Source organism: Microtus pennsylvanicus, chromosome 2 (genome assembly GCF_037038515.1).
Source record: "Microtus pennsylvanicus isolate mMicPen1 chromosome 2, mMicPen1.hap1, whole genome shotgun sequence".
Classification (NCBI taxonomy): domain Eukaryota; kingdom Metazoa; phylum Chordata; class Mammalia; order Rodentia; family Cricetidae; genus Microtus; species Microtus pennsylvanicus.
In genome coordinates, this window is record NC_134580.1 from 113503742 (window position 1) to 113522449 (window position 18708).

The 18708-nt window shown below is 40.4% G+C and overlaps 1 protein-coding gene across 2 annotated transcripts in view; it reads left to right on the plus strand.

Annotated features, from left to right (window-relative positions):
• Plcb1 (phospholipase C beta 1) overlaps positions 1–6583 on the plus strand; it is a 678563-nt gene extending 671980 nt beyond the window's left edge. For both annotated transcript variants that reach the window (XM_075962281.1, XM_075962280.1), the window contains one exon: positions 3382–6583. Coding sequence is in view for 1 of the 2 variants with exons in the window: in XM_075962280.1 (XP_075818395.1) it covers positions 3382–3609 (228 nt within the window). In the remaining variant the exon portion in view is untranslated. The remainder of the gene's footprint in view (positions 1–3381) is intronic.
• The last annotated feature ends 12125 nt before the right edge of the window (positions 6584–18708 follow it).

The window sequence follows — 18708 nt, forward strand, 5'->3', positions numbered from 1 at the left end:
GGGGATCCTAAGAGTCGCACACTCAACCCGGGGTGGACAGATCTGTTTTCCTTCCTACGGATAACACCAGATTACTACATTACAGAATTGAAAAATGTCGTTGTACTGACAAATATTATATTATTTGATTACTGACAATAAAAAATTCAGAAACGCTTGCAGGAAATTTTCAATTTCTGTTTTCTCCTGAAAAACCAGAATCTGAGAAACCTCCACTAGAACCAAGTTACTGGCACGACCTTTAGTTGACTCCAGTCTCTAGCTCCAATCCCACCCCTCCTACTTTCTCTTACACAGTCTGCTTCCCCTCACTCCCCTGATTTTCTTGGCCCCTGTAATCAATGGTCCTTGAGTTGCACTAGCTCCCATTGGATGGGGCCTTCTAGGAATGCCTCCAGAAATTCGCCTGTATACTTTTTATGCTTTTTTCCCAATGAACAAATCATTAGTTTATAAGAAAAGAAAAGGGAAAGTGTCTTACTTGACATCTAATAGTAAATACTATTTTGAAATTAGCTTATTAATAATTGAATGACTTTCCTAAAGAATAGCTTATATGACATTTCATCAAAACTGTGAGGCAGTAACCTAGTTTACAATGCAAAAAAAAATCTGCTTATACCTTGTGATGAGAGGAAAAGTCCAGGATGGTTTTGACTTAGCCACAGTTGGGTCAACAATTACAAATGATCACCATCGTTATTAAAATTAAATTAACAAAATTAAGTCTTGACAGGAATCAAATTACCAACATCTTTTAAAGAGTGTTGACTGATTGTTTGACATTTCCTCATATTTTTTTCTTTAAATGATGCTGACGACGATTATGATGATGTGTGATTTCTGAAATATCATGTTGTCTTATACCAACATCTTCAGAGAGACTGTCTGCTAGGTCAGGTCCGACACACCTGTAATTGAAGACCCACTCATCAACCCTAAATAAAAACTACCATTTTCCATGCCCACAAAACACAATCCTCTGCTGTTCTTCCTTTCCTTAGTTTGCTTGGAAATGAAACAAATCCTATGTGTGTTGAGTTGAAGGTTGTGAACTGATGGAGATGACTGGTACACTGGTCCAGTCTTCAGGGTGGGGCACCATTCCTGCCAACAATGGATCTGCTACCCAAACCCTCCCGAATTGTTGGAAGAGTGGGGGACAAAAAGACAGTTGTCTTCTTGTCTCCAATCCTGCAGTGGTTTCTGTGAACCAGACAAAGAATGTGGATCTGTGTTTATGGTATCCTTGCTTCACCATAATCCTGTACATTTGGGGGCTGTGAGCATTCCTCTTCACTGGTCCAGTGGCATTCTCCCTTTCTGTCTCTCTCTCCTCATACATACATATATACACATATATGTATATATACATGCATAATTATCTTATATTTTCTTTGAGCGAGGAGAAAGTTGATTTTGAATACTCAGTCTAAGCCATCTTTTTTTCAGATTCTATTTCATGTATGTGTTGGAGTGGGTCATCGACGAAGATCCAGAATCCATTATCTGCCATCCTTCCAGATTATTGCTTTCTAGAAATCATAACGGTTTTCATTTGGGAAGGCAATGCAGTGTAGACCATGAGTGTTGCACTCCAGAAAGGCCTGTTCCGTACTTTAATCACACAAGTAAACATTTCTTCAATGAACTACATAGGGCCTAGCACAAGAAGGCGACCACAAAAAGACCACAGATAGCCCTGGAGCTGTCAATCTTGATGACTATCACAAATTTACCAAAATTTTCTGTATTTCAGCATTTGGGGAAGTGTAGAGTTGCAGAGATGGTTGCACACAGAGACATAGATTAAATGGCTAAGGCATGGCAAAATATCTTGGGCCTAAAAGCAGTAATGAAAGAGCTGAGACAGTGGATGCTGTAAAGTGGCTGGCAATGTCCATAAAAGAGATGCAAACCCACAAGGACAGCTGTCCTGAGGACTGACCACCGAGGAAGGTCTGAGCATCAAGGCCAAGCTCACGCGGCTTCACTGGTTGCTGCTGATGGAGGATACACAGCCAGAATGTGACGAACGTAGAATGGGGGCTTAGGAGAGATAATAATCAGTGTAACCAATGTGAGACAGCTGTATCAGCATCATACAGAACAGCAAAGCGTGCAGAAACTAGGCCCACCCACCCCTCCAAAATGAGAACCAAGGTCAGGCCCCCACGTGATCTGTGTGCATTAAAAGGCTGAAAAGCACCAGAATCGGTTTCAGAGTTTTAAGGGCCTTCTGGGTTTTATTTGAATTTTTTTGCTTTTTTAAACTAACCATGTAGCTCACACTAGTCTCGTACCTGTGGTGATTCTCCTGCCTCATCCCCCCAGGTGCCGTTAAAAAGCATTACCTCAAAGCTAATAAGGGCTGGAAAGGGGCATTGCCTTCAGGAGATTGCACAATGTTTTAAATCGGAAGTTTTTTTGGACGCAGACAGCAGAGACTTCCTAGCAAGCAGTCTTCCTGCTATAAGCACCCTCACTTCACTTCTGTATAAGTAACAAGCTTTTACAACCTCTTTCCCACAAAGGCAGCTCCGTGAGTCTGTATGTGCAGAAAGACTTCCTTGACATTAAAAAGGTCTTCCAGTTTTCCAAGGCATAAAACAGATGAGACAGAAGACATTTAAAAGGCAACTGTAACCATTTAAAAGACAAATAAAAATTGCAGTGAGAGAGGAAATAAGGAAGCGATAAAAAAGGACATCATAGCAAACGTTAATGTTGTATATGGGTGGTGTTCATTTGAAAAATCTTCACCAGGCTTCTCTTTAAAGACTCTAAGGGGCTTGAGTTATAGATCAGTGAGAGAGGGTTTGCTTAGCATGTATGAGGTCCTGCAAAAAAAAAGGAAGGAAGGAAGGAAGGAAGGAAGGAAGGAAGGAAGGAAGGAAGGAAGGAAGGAAGGAAGGAAGGAAAGAAAGAGAAAAAGACTAAAAAAACTTAGTCTTAGCTTCCCAGGCTTAAACTGAAGCCCCACCCTTGAAATTCACTTGATCTCTTTCCATCTTTCCACAGTGGTCACCTCAGCCCCTTAGCCCCGTTCACAGATGACGCGGACAATTCCTGTTGTTGACATTACTCAATCCCTATGTGTAAGGACTGTAATCCTTACACACTGCTTCTGTACACTTTCCCAAATGTATGTCTGTTCACAGTTGTGTTTGTCTTAGTCCAAGTCCTCGGGCTTATTACACCATACGTGACCAGGACTTGACTTTCAGCTGAGAACGAACAGCATGTCCTATTAAACTGTTTTCACCTTCACTTCAGAGGACCAGTGAATAGCATTCTAAGTCCTTGTATGCTCTTTGTCTGTATGCATGAGGTGAGAAATGTAAATGACCTCAAACCTTGTTTTCTCTTGATGTCTCTCAGCTGCAGATGGAGCTGGAGCAAGAATACCAAGACAAGTTTAAAAGACTGCCCCTGGAGATTCTGGAGTTTGTACAGGAGGCCATGAAAGGGAAGATCAGTGAAGACAGCAATCACGGTTCCGCCCCTCCCTCCCTGGCCTCAGACCCTGGAAAGGTGAACCACAGGTCTCCCTCCAGTGAGGAAGTGGAGGTTGAGAACCCGGGAAAAGAGTTTGATACTCCTCTGTGATGTTCCTGCCAGGCCTTCCAGATATGCACGACTGCTTGAACTCCATCGGACTCTAATGACAAAGATCACTGCCCAGGGCCATCTTCCTGAGAAGCATCCCTTAGCCTGAAATCCACACCAAAGCGAGAGTTCCAGAAGGATCTGTGTGGAGGTCCCATACCCCCGTTCCATGTGTCATGTGGAAACTATTGCAGTCTAGAGAGAAGGGTGCATGTATGCAGGATTTTTCTTTTCTTTCCAATAGTAAATTAAAACCAGGCAGCTCCCAGGCTCCATGAAACATGTAATGAAGGACAATGTCTTCTTTGAAGAAAACTTGAGGTCATGTCTTCATTTCAAGTCCCAGTGTAAAGTATTTCAAAGTAATAGACATAGTTTGAGAAGTGCATAGCACCATTTAACACTATGGAACATCCAACTTTGACCATTGTTTCCCTAACGGCCCCGCAATTCCTTGTTTTTTCCATGTTTTCAAGTTAACATGTATATTAAATTGTTTCATCTTTTGCTTTGCAAGCACTGGTGGCTTGCAGTTTGCTAATTTATTTATCACAAAAGCATCTGTATTTGCTATTGACATGGCTTTATTAGATATCATAGTGACTCTTGTATAGTTTCTTTTATAAAAAAAAAAATCACTTGACTATATCATTGTCCAGTGAAGCCATTTCACTATTATCAATATGGATTGTATATTTTGCTGTACACCTTTGGGTATCTATTGGTTGTTGTCCCAAAATGATGAAAAAGCTACAACGGGTCTGTTCCATTGAGGGAGAGTTGAACTGACGTGTAATAATCAGAATTTCAGCTAGACTGAACAGGTTCCAGTGGGTTGTTTTGTTGTCAGATATTTTTTTGTGGTTCATTTATTTTTACTGTAGAAAGGAAGATAGAATATTTATCTAAATGCACATGTATAATGATACACATTATCTCCATGTATATATTACATGTATGCACCCAGCTGTATAAGTGCACACACACACACACACATACATACGCATGAGTGTACATGTGTATTAATTGGCAGTGACCCAAATCTCTTCCATAAGATTTAAAAGCAAGTTCAGGGATACATGGACAGAAGAAATGGGTCAAATATATATGTTACATGGATATTAAATTATATGGAAATGCTAAGAGTCAGTTTATGGAGTCCTTGATGCAACTTGAGATAAACTTAGAATTTAGAATGTAAATTTTCTAAAAAATTTTGTAGGATCAAAATTGGATTTTAAGTATCAGATTTTGAGGTTGTTTTAGTGGTCAGAATATGCAAAATACTTAGGAAATAAGAGTACAAATGTATTACTCCTATCTTCAATAAATTTAAACTGACTAATTTCCATTTTATTCTGATAGTAATAAAGCTTTGGTTATATTTTAGTTTGTATACTTACTGCACTTAGTCATGTTTTTTTGAGTTCTTATTTTATTTTAAGGGGAATGAGAGGAACAAATTATATCATGTTAAAGTTAATAAAAACATTATTAAGAGGGCTTAAGAAATAATCATTATGTAGAAAAATATGGTTTAGAGAGTGAGACAAAGAACATTAAAACCCAATAATGATATGTTCATGGCTTCATTTTATTTTAAAGAGAATCTCTCTGGTTATAATTTAGCAAAGCATTTTACAGTGCAAAAAAAAACAGTTGTGTCCTGAAATTTGTGTTTCAAGAATTTAATATTTTTATGGAAATGATTTTATTTAACTTTAAGCAATAACTAGGATCATAATTAAGTTTTAATCAAAATGAAGGCTTGCTTCGAACACCGTGACAGTGTTTGATAATAAAAAAAAAGCATCTAGTGAGACACAAGGGGAAAATCGCATCTCCTTTAGAGATGATTATATTTTATCTGAAGAATGAAGAGTGTTAATTAGACACTTGCTAAAAGTCACCTTCCACCGAAGAGACAGCTTTTGTAAACCGTCCTCCTTTTGCACTTTGAAGGAAAGGCATGACTCAGAAAGAAGCGGGAGTGGTCCAGATGGAATGCTGCATTTTACAAACACAATTCTAGACTGTCAAAATTGGAGAAGAATGAATCCGTAACAGCATCCATAACCAAACAGGGGTGGTTATTGCAGAACATTGGATTTCATCATTGTCCATATAGTGACTAAGGTTGGATAACCTTGACTTTCAAACCCTGTTTTGGTAGTCGGACTTGATGATCTTGGTGATTCTGGTCATTTTACATTGTTTTGTATTCGGTCATTTACTGTAACCCATTTTTCTATCTGTACAGTGACACTTTTTTGCAGTTGTGGGATAGTGTGTAACACTGTGCATCTTGCATCACTGAAACTACTACCGTGATACTATCCATTAATAATATTAATATTACTTGAACATAGTCAAAGGTAAAGAAAAGGGGTCTCTATGATGTGCAGTTTTGTGCCTTTATGTATTTGCCTTGTTCTTTGTCTAATGTGTGAAATTCTGTACTGTGGTTTTTCCTATAATAGAGAGTAGAGTCATGCATTAATAGACAGTGTCTGTCCCCGACACCTTTAAACTACTGAGAATAACGTGGTTGGGTCGTATAAATCAGTGTTCAAAGTTCTAATGACATGCCATTGGTTTTTAACATTTCAGTGCCACCATGCATTAATTAATACTCCTGTAATAGATAAGCAGTCATTAATTAAGTTCTGAAAGAAAGGGTCATTGCTTGCTCTCCTTTGACTTTAATGCTGCCCTTGTACACTGTGTTAATACTGTTGTGATGGACTGATCGTTGTGACCTTTGCCTTTTGAGAAGAAAACGAGAGAGGGGGCAAAGTATTCGATGCTCTTAAAATGTACATATTTTGGGTTCTTCTATCTCAAATTATTTAAAATGCGTAATTAACTTTTTGTAATCATTCTATGCAATTTTGTGGCATGGTGTTCCTTCCACTTGTAATTTTATGTGCTTTCATCCCAACTCCAAAGGAAACAATAAAAATTTCTTAACACAGTCCAGCTGGACCTTCTTAGAGTCAGAGCCCACTTTATAGGGAGGACAGTGAGAACAGACATAATGCCAGTCATTAGAATATAGTGCCCACCCTGCACGGCACACCTGTGCCCAGGTAGCCTAGATCTGTGGTGCTGTGCAGAGGACACAGCTGTCACTGTGGTTGTCCCACCACCACCTTCCAGGAGTAGCACTGTCCTTGCCGCTCCCCCCATGATGGAGTTCCTTCAGCCTCCCTCTGACTATCCCTTTCTTTCTTCCTTTCTTCTTAACCTAAGAAAAGCAAAGCAAATATTCTTGACCAATAGCAGAAATGAGGGAAACAGACATTGCCCTTGCATGTTCTTTGACGAAACATGTAATTTGTAGCCATGGTGAGAAGAAAAATGTACATGTGACTTCTCTGTCCATGTCAGAAAGGCCCCCCAAATGTAGCACACCAGTTATCTATGGATGTGTTGTGAGTGACTCCAAATGATCTCTTGTCTGTCATAGATTTAGGGGGCTGAGTCAGGAACTCAAATAGGGCAGAGTTGAGAATAGCCCGCCTCTGTCTCTCCGCAGTGCCTGGGGAAGAATGGATGCTTTGGGACTTTAGACACCCATGTATGAATTCAGCAGCTGGAAGACTCTCTGGAGCTCTGGGCTAGAACACCATAGGGCCCTTACTGTAGCCTGGAATTTCTCACAATGAGGTAGCTGGACTCCCAAAGGCAAGCCTTCTGAGACATCAGCGGAAGGAATAGTGACTATTATTATGGTCAAACATTAAAGTCACGTGTATTTGTGCATACAGTGTTCACTGGTACTGGCACAAGCTCTTTCTCAGACTCATAGTGAGAAACCAATGCAGACATATCTCACTGGGTGGCAGAGTTTTAGTTATTGAAGAACATTAAGAGTTATTTTTTTTAAAAAAAAAAGCTATAAATATACAGCTGTCTTTAACCATCACAGTCTGCATATGCAGTGTGCATCCAGCAGAATTTCTACCACCCTTATGGCCATTCTAACTCCTTTGTTTTCTTCCTCAGTGTGGGGGGGGACATTACTCCAGTTGCCTGAGATAGAACATTGACATTGATGGTTTGTTTTTGCTGTTGTTGTGTTGTTGTTTTGTTTTGTTTTGGGGGAGAGGATCTCAAGTATTCCAGGATGGTCTCAAGCTCACCGTGTAAGGGAAGATAGCCTTGACTGTCTCATCAGCCTGCCTCCGCCCAAATACTAGGATTATAGGAGCCTGTCGCTGTATCATGTATACGTAGTGCAAGGGATCAAGCCCAAGGGTTTGTGTGTGCTAAGCAAGCACTACCAACTGAGCTACATTTCCACATCACAACATTATTTTTGATAGTATCTTCTCCCTTATCCCTTTCTTCAATAAATTTCCAACTCAGGTCAGCCAGTTTTGACCCCACGATAACTCGCGTTTGTTTGCTTTCTATCATTGTGTCCGTACTTGAGTGGAGCCGCCATCACCTACCACCTGCCCAAATTCTCATAGTTCCTCATCAGTCATGTAACCCTCTCCGTATGCTATAGCTAGACTAGCAATGTCAATAATAAAAGATGGAAATCCTGTAAATGCTCCTAGCTGTCCCCAGCGTAAAGACTAGTCCCTCAGTAAGTGTCTGAGATCTTATACAAGGTGATCCCACCTGTTATCCCTAGTTAGTGCAATGCCCTATGCCGCTCTCTGTCACCTCATTCACTACCTCACTCCGTGGGCTCCCAATGTTCTTCCCTTGATTCTAGACTACTCCCTTCTTTTTCCCTTAAATGCCTCTTCCAAGCAAGTGCCATGCCTCGCAAGTCAATCCCTCCACTCACTACAAAGTACTCAGAGGATGGGTATTTTATTTGTGGTGAGTAAATTCATTAGTTTTTCTACCTTTATCTAAAAGATGGAAGAAAAGCAAGCAACGCTAATGCAACTCTAAATAAGAAATGCCATCCCCTCAAACCTCAACAGTTAGGCACTTCCTGATTAGCAATGTATGAAAATACAGCCAACAACAGAGACTGAGATTTGTGTCACAGTTGTGTCCCTGCTTTAGTTTCTTGTCAGTGAGCAAAACCAGTGTCAACGCCTTGGTGTCTTTGAGTCAAAAAAGCAATCCCCAAACACAGAATATGAAAGGAGGTCAGTCTCTGATTGTTAGGTTCTGAGACGCTGGTGGAATAAAATGATGCTCATTTTGGATTTCAAGGGTGATGATCAGCCTCTTTGTCTCAAGAAAAAAATCTCAGAAGCCCCACTACCACCTTTTCTCTTTGTTATTGAAAATAGAGTTTTCACTACACAGCAGAAAAAAATAACGACAGCTTGAATTTTGCAGGAAAATGGATGACCTAAAAAATATCATTTTTTGAGTGAGGAAACCCAGGCACAGAAAGACAATTATCACATGTACTCACTCATAGGTAGGTTTTAAACATAAAGCAAAGAAAGCCAGCCTACAAACCACAATCCCAGAGAACTTAGACAATAATGCAGACACTAAGAGAGACTTATGTAGATATAATCTACATGGGAAGTAGAAAGTAGAAAAAGACAAGATCTCCTGAGTAAATTGGGAGCATGGGAACCTTGGGGGAGGTTTGAAGGGGGGAGGAGAAAGGCAAAGAGGGGATCAGAGAAAAATGTAAAGCTCAATAAATATCAATAAAATAAAATAAAAGACACACACACAAAAATAAAATAGAGTTTTCCCACTTCATATATCCTGACTATGGTTTTTTCCTTCCTGTCCTCCTCCCAGTTCTTCCCCAACTCCCTTTCCACCCATATCCACTGCCATTCTGTCTCTTACTATAAAAGAACAGACTTCTAAGAGATGATAATAATAAAATGTAACAAAATAAAGCATAATAAAATAAAAAAACTATCACATCAAAGTTGGGCAAGATCATCCAAAGGAACAGAAAGAAAAAAGCCCAAGATAAGGCACAAGAATTAGGGACTCACTTGTTCACACACTCAAAAATCCCATTAATAAAACCACTAAGATGGAAGCCATAATAGATATGAAGAGGACCCGGTGCCGATCTGTGCGTGTTCTGTGAATGCTGCCTCAGTCTCTGTGAGTTCATATCAACTTTGTTCAATTTGATTTAGAGGGCCGTGTTTTCTTGGCGTCCCCCATTCCCTCTGTCCCTCTGTCTCCTATACTCAACACCCTTCTGCAGGCAAGCTGTGAGAGAAGAGATTTGATGGATATATTCCGTTTAGGGCTGAGTGTTCCAAAATCTCTCTCTCTCTCTCTCTCTCTCTCTCTCTCTCTCTCTCTCTCTCTCTCTCTCTCTCTCTCTGTGTGTGTGTGTGTGTGTGTCTGTCTGTCTGTCTGTCTGTCCCTCTGTGTGTATCTCTATTTCTATTTCTCTCTCTTTCCCTGCACAATGCCTGGCTGTGGGTCTCTGTATTTGTTCCATCTGCTGCAGGAGGAAGTCTCTCTGGTGAAGAGTCATTTTTATCTCTGATTTCTTTTCTTTAAAAAGCCAGTGGTATTACATTTTTCTCTAGGCCCCTGGGATATCTAGTCTCTGATTTTTGATCACCCAAACAGCACTGGAATGGGTTCTATCTCATGGAGTGAGCCTGAAGTCAAATCAGATATTGGTTGGTTACTCTCACAAGCTTTGTGCCACGATTACCTTAGCAAATCTTGCAAGCAGGACACCACTGTAGATCAGTGTCTGTGGCTGTCTTGCTGTTTACAGTTCACTTTGGGTAGCTTGCGTGTAGCTTCCGGTACCAAACGCACTAGAACTTAGGGGTTAAGGCTCGATGCCATCACCAGCTACACACCTTCATTTTCAAGGAGTTGCATACATGTTGTCTTCAACAATGAAGTCTTGCTCTCAGTTTGTAGAGAGCAATCTGTTGTCTTTGCAACAGCCTGGATTGTTTAGGTACCCCATTGGCAAACAACTCAATTAGATATAACCCAACCCTGGTAGTAGAAGCTTCATTTGGTGACAAGAGATGGCCAGTTGGGACTTTGTCCACCCTATTATTTGGTAATTTTATTTAGATTGTCCTCATATATGTATATACTTTAGGAAGTTTCTACACTATTAGGTTTCCATATGATCCCTCAAATGCCCCTTAATTTTAGCTATGTCTCCCTGTGTTCCCTCCCTCACACCCCTCCCCCACACTTCTCCCCACTCCTTCTTCCTCTTCCAGTCTTATCCACACCATCCACCCATAATTATCTATTCTGTTTCCCTCTCCTAGTAAGGTCTGTCTGCACCCTGAAGTCCCTTACTCTATACTTACCCTCTGTGCTTCTATGGATTGGAACTTAGTTCCATTAACCTAACAACTAATAACCACATATAACCAAATAGAAACCATATTTGTCTTTTTGGGCCTGAGATATCTCACTGAGGGTAATTTTTTCTAGTTCTAATCATTTGCCTGCACATTTCATGATGTCCCTTTTCTGAGCTCTGCTGACTAACATTGAATTGTGGAAATGTACCACTCTCTCCATCCATTCTTCTGGTGAGGAACATCCAAGTTGTTACCAATTTCTGGCTGTTCTGAATACAGCAATAATGAATATCATTGAGCAAGTAAGTGTCTTTGTTGTAGGGCAAAACCTCATTTGGGTATATGCCCAAAAGTGGTATACCTGAATCTTGTGGTAGATCAATTCCCATCTTCCTGAGGAACTGTCACACTGATTTTCATAGTGGCTGTAAAAGTTTGCACTCCCACCAGCAATGGATGTGTGTTGCCCCAACTCTCCATCCTCACCAGCATGAACTGTAGCTTGTTTAATTGATCAGACCAATTCTGATGGGTGTAATATGAAATCTCAAAGAAGTTTTGATTTGCATTTCCCTGTTGAATAACGATGTTGAACATTTCTTTAAGTGTTCCTTGGTCATTTGCGTTTCCAATTTGTATCCCCCAGATTTCCTTCAGTTCTCATATTGCTATGGCTAAGACGTCAAGTACTATATTGAATAATAGAGAGTGGACAGCCTTATCTTATCTCTGATTTTAGTGGAATTGCTTTGAGTTTCTCTCCATTTAAGTTGATTTCGGCTACAGGCTTGCTGTAAATTACCTTTGTTATGTTGAGGTATGTCCCTTGTATCCCTAATCTCTCCAGAACTTTTATAATGGAGGGGTATTGATTTTGTCAAAGGGCAGGAGCCTTGCTTAACCATAATAGCATGTGCAGTCACTTCTTCACCTTCTGAATATTAATTTTTCTAATCGTATACTTACTGAGTATAATTCATATACTATAAAGTTCACTGTTTCATGGTACCCACTTCAGTGGTTTGTAGGGTAATAGCTGAGTTTCTCGTGAGTCATTACTTCCTAACTCCAGGAAGTATTTTCTTTGCCCCCAAAGAAATCTGATACCCATAAGCAAACTCTCCCTACTATTTCTCCACTTCCTTCTCTTCTAAGCCACTAGAAATCACTAATCGACTACCTATCTATTTGGATAGTTCTTTTTTGGACATATCCTACAAGTAGATTCTGTATGTGGATTTTAGTGTCTGGCTGCTTGCACTTATAAATTTTCATGGGTTCTTATAAGTTGTAACAGGTATCTAAGGCTTCATTATTTTAACAGTTGAATAATATTTTATAAGGAATGCATATTAAAGTTTTTTGGTTTTTTTCCTACTTTTGTGCGTGTGTGAACGTTCGTCACGTGAGTGCAGGCGCATCAGATCACCTGGAGCTGGAGTTCCAGGAGGTAGTTAGCCTCCATCAGAGGTAGGGGTGCTAAGAACCTAAACCTAGCCCTCTGGAAGATCACGAAGTGCTCTTATCTACAGAGCCATCGCTCCACTCCTTGGGTTTACGTTTTCTTCATTCACAATTGGCCGATAGGTATTCTGATTTACCTTTGAGTTACCATGAATTTTGCTGCTGGAAAGAAATGCATTTCCTGTTGTCTTGTGTGTATACCGAGTAGTGGAAATGCCAAGTCAATGTGACAACTTTTTTTTTCACATTTTAGGATCTACCAAACTCTCTTCCAAAGAGGATGAGGCCATGCTTGCTTTCCTTTCTTGTTTTCTGCCTTTGGGAGAGTATCAGCTTGACAAGAACTATCTCACAGTGGCTTTGATTTGCACCAAAGTGACTGACATAGTAAATTATTATTGCTTAAACATCTTTTTTTTTTTTGGAGAAATATCTAGTGAAGTCTTTTGTCATTTGTAATCGTGTTGATATTTATTTTAAAATCTGGGTCCCCTTTCTTGATATTTAACCCTAGTCTCAGTTGTGTTTGCCCATCCCAAAATCTTATCCGGGAAAAAGCTCTCCCAGTAGACATCCTTCTTTGGGTTGAAAAAAAAAAAAAAGATGTAGATTCTTAAAGAAATAGTTCTGATAATTTCCCTTTTTTCTATTCTTTGAAAGTCATACATTAATACAATGTATCTTAATTATATCTACTCTTACTCCCTCCTTCCAACTCTCTCTGCCCCTGACTTGTATCACCTCCCAGAGCATGTAGCAAACATACCCTTAAAAAAAATAACCCACTGATTCCAATTAGTGCTGCCCATGATGTGGACTCAGCTACTAGGGCATAGGCTGATTACCAGGGGCCACCCTCCCAAAGAAAAGTGACTCTCCATCTCCTAGCCGCCATCAAATGCCAACAGCTCCTCAGGAAAGAGTGGGGGCTCAGGCTCCTACTCTGTGCTTGGATTTTCAACCGACTTGATCATGTGACGGTCCTGTGCAGGTAAACACAGCTGCTGTGAGCTGGTGTGTGCAGCAGCCCTGTCATATCAAAGAGCAGCATTTAACAATGCTCCTCCCCTTCCATGATGCTCCCGGGCCTTAAAAGGCTTTGCTGGGTACAGACGCCCCATCTATGGTTGAGCACTTCCAACCCCTTTCTCCTAGCAAACTGGGCAGTCTCTGCATTAAACTCTGCCCACTGCAAAATGGAATTTCTCTGATCAGGCTGAGAAGTTGAAAACAGTGTAAGGCTGTGGATTTACAAAGTCATCGTGGGTGTATTTTTAAAATAAACATCAAAAGTTTGTTGCCAAGATCTTCCTTTTTCTTGTCAGAACAAGGTGTGTACCACTTGTTAAATTCGCTATGATTTCATGTTTCCTATGGGAGGAAGTTTTTCACAGACGAGTGAATGGAAATATTGATCGAATGGCCTTTAAAAGTTAAAGTGCATTACATAACACATCATCCAATTTATACTGTCAAGAAATCCAAGCTGGCAATAAGAAATATCCTAATAGCAAAGAAAAAGAATCTTGACGATTAAACTATGATTCCTTGTCAAATATGAGAGAGCATCCTGCTTCAGAAAAGATATATACATGTTTTTACGATTCAGGCAAACAACATAATTTCCTTCTCCTCTTCTGAGTCACCTGCTTGTGACACCCTGAGACTGTAAATGTATTTATTGAAAACCAACAGAAAACCCCATCTCCAGCACCATTGGACGAGGTTCTGCAGCACCCACTTACACATAGCTTATCTCTCTATCTTGCTAGAGTTGCTTCCCTGGTTGCTCCCTCCTTGCATACAGCAAAGGGCATCCCTCAAGCTTTTTAACTTAGAATGGGCACCAGGTCCCACCAAAACATGGTTTATGAGTCCAAGCTGCTGATTGAAGAGGCAAGTTTTTACGAACTCTGTCAAATAAAGACAAGCTGTTTTGACTCACTACCAAGGGTCTTAAAACTACTCTTCTTTTCTTTCCCCCTTACTTTATGAAATTGAAAACATATGACCCTAAACTCTTTCCCAATTCCCAGTCTACTGATTCTGTTTTTTTCCTTTGTTCTAGTTTCTTAATGTGAGGAAAACTGAAGGAAGATATTCTGTTAAGCAAGTTATCTTGATGGGCAACAGGGCTTGGCTCCACTCCTCCTTTAAAAGACTTACAGAGCATCTCTCACGGTCAACTCCCAAGACTTGGAGAATCTGGTCACTGGTTGTGGGTATCTGCTAGTGTATTTGCTCCAGCACTTCCGATCTATTGTATACCTTGGCCAACTTCCCCAGAGAGGGGAGGACCCTCATAAATTGAGGGAACATTTTATCAGGGAGTTTTTTCACCCTAACGTTCAACATATCAATAAAAGCTCCATTACGTCTATATGTAGCAGTCTCATGGTTTCTAAAACTACCTAGACAGTAGGGAAGTCGGCATAATAAATCATCAACTGTTAAACCAACAGCTGACCTTTGCCCAGTTATGAGACTCTCACTGAAGATAAATTCAGCTTGGTTCACTTTCAGGGGATAGACCCTGAGCCAAGGGTACCTGGACTGGGACTTGGAATATTTGTAAAAGCCTTTCTAAACCAGTAAGCTGATGGAAGAAGGGTCCATGGCCTCCTGTTCAGCACATATCCCCTAGGTTTAGAAGACACTTCTCTGTTGAGGAATTTTAGAATGGGGTCTTCAAAACATGGACCCAAGGTAAGCACCCCCACACCTAAATCCAGGACAATACTTAACAACATATAAGAAGCTTAACAGCTTTAAAATCTCAAACTGCTTTTCCCCCAAATATTTTATCTATCTGAACTTTTATTAATTTAAAAGCTGTGCCTTTCTGTGTTCACTCCTCGGGGATTGAAGCAGCAAGGTGGAGGGCTAGAGATATGGAGGCTGCTTCCCAAGCTTTTTCAACAACAAGGATGTATGCTCAGAGGGATGCAAAGGATTCAAACAATGGGCACAAGGTTTAAATGAAGTGAAGTGACACTAACCACTTTCTGAGAGGATTATTTAAATTTAGTATGTAAAGAATATTAAAATTGCAAGGATCAGAAAGAAATTTTACCTCTATTACTGTAAAGTATCAAAAAAATAGCATAACCCCAGAGAGGGTACGCTCAACATCAGCAAATTGAGGTAGGGTCACAAAATTTCCATGTCTCGGGGTGGCCTGAAAACAACAAAAAAAAAAGCGTTCCTAAGGCTAAGATGGAAAAAGCAGAAGGAACTACTGCACTAAATGGACCAAGGCAGTGGTGAGCCAGGGCAATGGAAACCTGCATGAAAAAATGACATTGAAGACCAGAATGCAGGGATGGAGACGTGGTGCAGCAGTTAAGAGCACTGACTGCTCTTCCAGAGGTTCTGAATTCAGTTCCCTGCAACCACATGGTGGCTCACAACCATCTACGATGGTGTTTGATAGCCTCATCTCTCTGATGCCCTCTTCTATCAGGCAAGCACACATGCATATAGAGCACTCGTATACATAAAATGCATGAATAAGTACATCCTAAAAAAAAAAAAAAGATCAGAACGCCCTCTTAGTACTGTATCTTGACACTACTTGAGCCTCCTGGAACTGAAAATGATCTACTGAGGGGTTCTGGTTTTTTTTTTTCTTTTAGTAGATTAACATTCAAAAATGAAGCAAGTTTATTTTTATAAAATTAATTTCCATTCTGTCAAAGACTTCCAAACTATTGGATATAATCATTTATCTTCCTACGTGCTAAGAAGATACTTCTCTGTGAAGGATGGAAACACAGCCAGAAGAAGAAGGACTGAGATCTTCAGAGAATGGGCCTAAATTCCCACTGCCTAACCTAAGGGACCACACCTAAAACCAGAACAAGAGTTCTTCCAGTGTAAGAAGCTTTATAGCTTTAAAAAATCAAGTATTACAGTGTTATCCTTAACACTTCTAAGACATTCCAAATGAAAGGTGTTTTCCAGGGAGAATATATCATGAAGAAAAAACTCCCTAATGTCTCTTTACTGACCACTGACTTTCCTCTTTAAAATGTTGGTCATAATGCCTTACTTGATTCTCAAATGTATACGCCCTTTTCCCCACTCATCCTGGTAACGTAAACCTATAATTGAAAAAAATCAGGAGGGTGAGATAAGGCAATCATAAGGTCAAGGCCTGCCTGGGCAACTTAGTGAGACAATGTCTCAAAACTGAAAACTAAAATAAGGGCCGGGGCACAGTTCAGTGATGTATTGCTCGCTTAGCATGCGTAAGGCCCCAGACTAGGAAAGCTCTCTATATAGCCTATAACAAAGATAGTCCATATAGCTAGTGATGCTAGATGGAATTACTTCTGCTTTCCTGTGTCCTAACTTTGAACCTGTGGAGCAGGAGGGAGCTTAGTGGTTGTTAGAATCTCCAATGTAAGTGGTCTCTTAGACTTTCATTTTTATTTATCTTGTGAATCCTTCAAAATCGATGTTCTGGAATACCCGTAGAGGTAAATAATCACAGAACAAATTGTACTTGATTCTTTGCTTACATCCTTGCTAACACTCCACCTTAGGCCACTCAGTATTGTGTTATTTCTTCCCTTTCTCTTTTATGGAGCAAATTAGCAGTTGTCTCTAAGTTACTCAGTTTTTATTTGAAACATTTGAACCACTTTCCCCCAAGAACACCTTGGTGGCTATCCACGCCAAACACAGCAGCTGGATAACTTACTCTCTGTTGCTGTCAACCTCCTGGGGAAAGTAGCTAATCAAAGTCTAAAAATGAAGTGGCCTGGTGTGTTATTAGGGGATATTCTGCAGCCCCGCTCACAAACCTCAGCTGAAGTAGCAATTAGGAAAATATCAGACAGAGACGGCAAAAATTCCTATATGCTGAAGACCTTCAAGTTGTCAAATGTATATATGATATCCTTGTAGGTTATATTTAGCACAGAGAGCCCCAGTTTCTCTCAGAGACGTGTAAAAACTCATCTATCCTGACAGTTCCCTGTTGGCCGCGCCTCTGAGAAGTCAATTATTCTCACCAAAGTCAATTTTAATTTATGCACCCTACATTGCCTCTGAATTTCTGTGTGACTTTTTAATAGAAGATGGAATATCTCCTTTAAGGAGAATGCTTTTCTGGACAACAGCGATAGAAAACTCTGACCCTGAATCACCCCCCCACACACACACACACACAAAAATGTCCTAAAGAAACAAGTGTTTTCATCACATAATTTTCACTAAGAGATCCAAGATCAATTATTCTTCATCTACAGGGACTCCAGTGGCACTAGGCCAGGCACAACGGATGGCAAGAAAGGTTAAATTAATTAACCTGTAGTTGATTGATTGCAAAAATGGCCTCCGTGGTATGCTTTGATTGATAGATTGTGTAATCAAGAGGAAATGACTCTTCCTGTTTTTTTCCTGCCCTTGTACCCGGGCTGGCCTTAAGTTGGGCTTTGGCTAATCGATGAGATTATTCCATTCTAATTGCCCCACAAGGAAACCATGGCACCGCCATGGAGATAGCCTTGCCTTAACCTGCGGATGGCTGACAAATACTTTTAAGCTGAGCTGACCTCATTCTCCAAGCTAAAAACATCAAATGCAGAATAAAACCGACGAAGATTAGCTAAATCATCTAGCTAACTGACCAGCAGCTGACCCCTAGAGGTTACTGCCCTCAGCTATGGCAGCCATGCTGGCTCAAAACACCGGGACAGTTGCTCTAACCGTGTCAGTATTTGCAAAGGACTGTGGGTTGTAGCCACTAAGCTCTGGGGTGATTTGTAATACAGAAGGCACTAACTGGTAGGAATTATTTTTTTTATTATAAGCCTACCTGAAAGGGGTTTAGAAATGGGGACTCCATGTGGGAAATTAGACACCCTCATTTCAAACTAACCCTCTGCCGTGAGCTTGTCGGTCCTGAGCCAACTGTCCTCTCACAGCACCTTAGATGTGAGAGTCTTCTAAGTTTTGTTCTTGTGGGTTGTATTCTATTCTAGCATCTATACATACATTTCCAAACCCTCCGATGATAAAGAAAGGTTGATTCTTTTGCATAATTGAACATTTGCTGATTTTTCTAAGATACATGTTTGTATATCAAGTATGGAAATATTCTAAAAAGTTGAGTTGATGTGCTATTTCTCCACTCTGTCCATTCTCAATGGAGAGAAACTTTGTTCCGGCCTAGGCACGGGCAGTGGGCGGTAGGGACTAGGTCCTGTCTCAACAAGGTGGTGGGCCAGACTTAGTTGACTTTGCAGGGGAGGCCTTACCCATTCTGAGGAGCGGATGGGGGCTGTGGTAGGGGGAAAGTGGGGGAGTGGGAGGAGAGGAGGGAAGAAGAACTGGGATTTTCCTGTAAAAAATAAATAAACAAACAAATGAAATA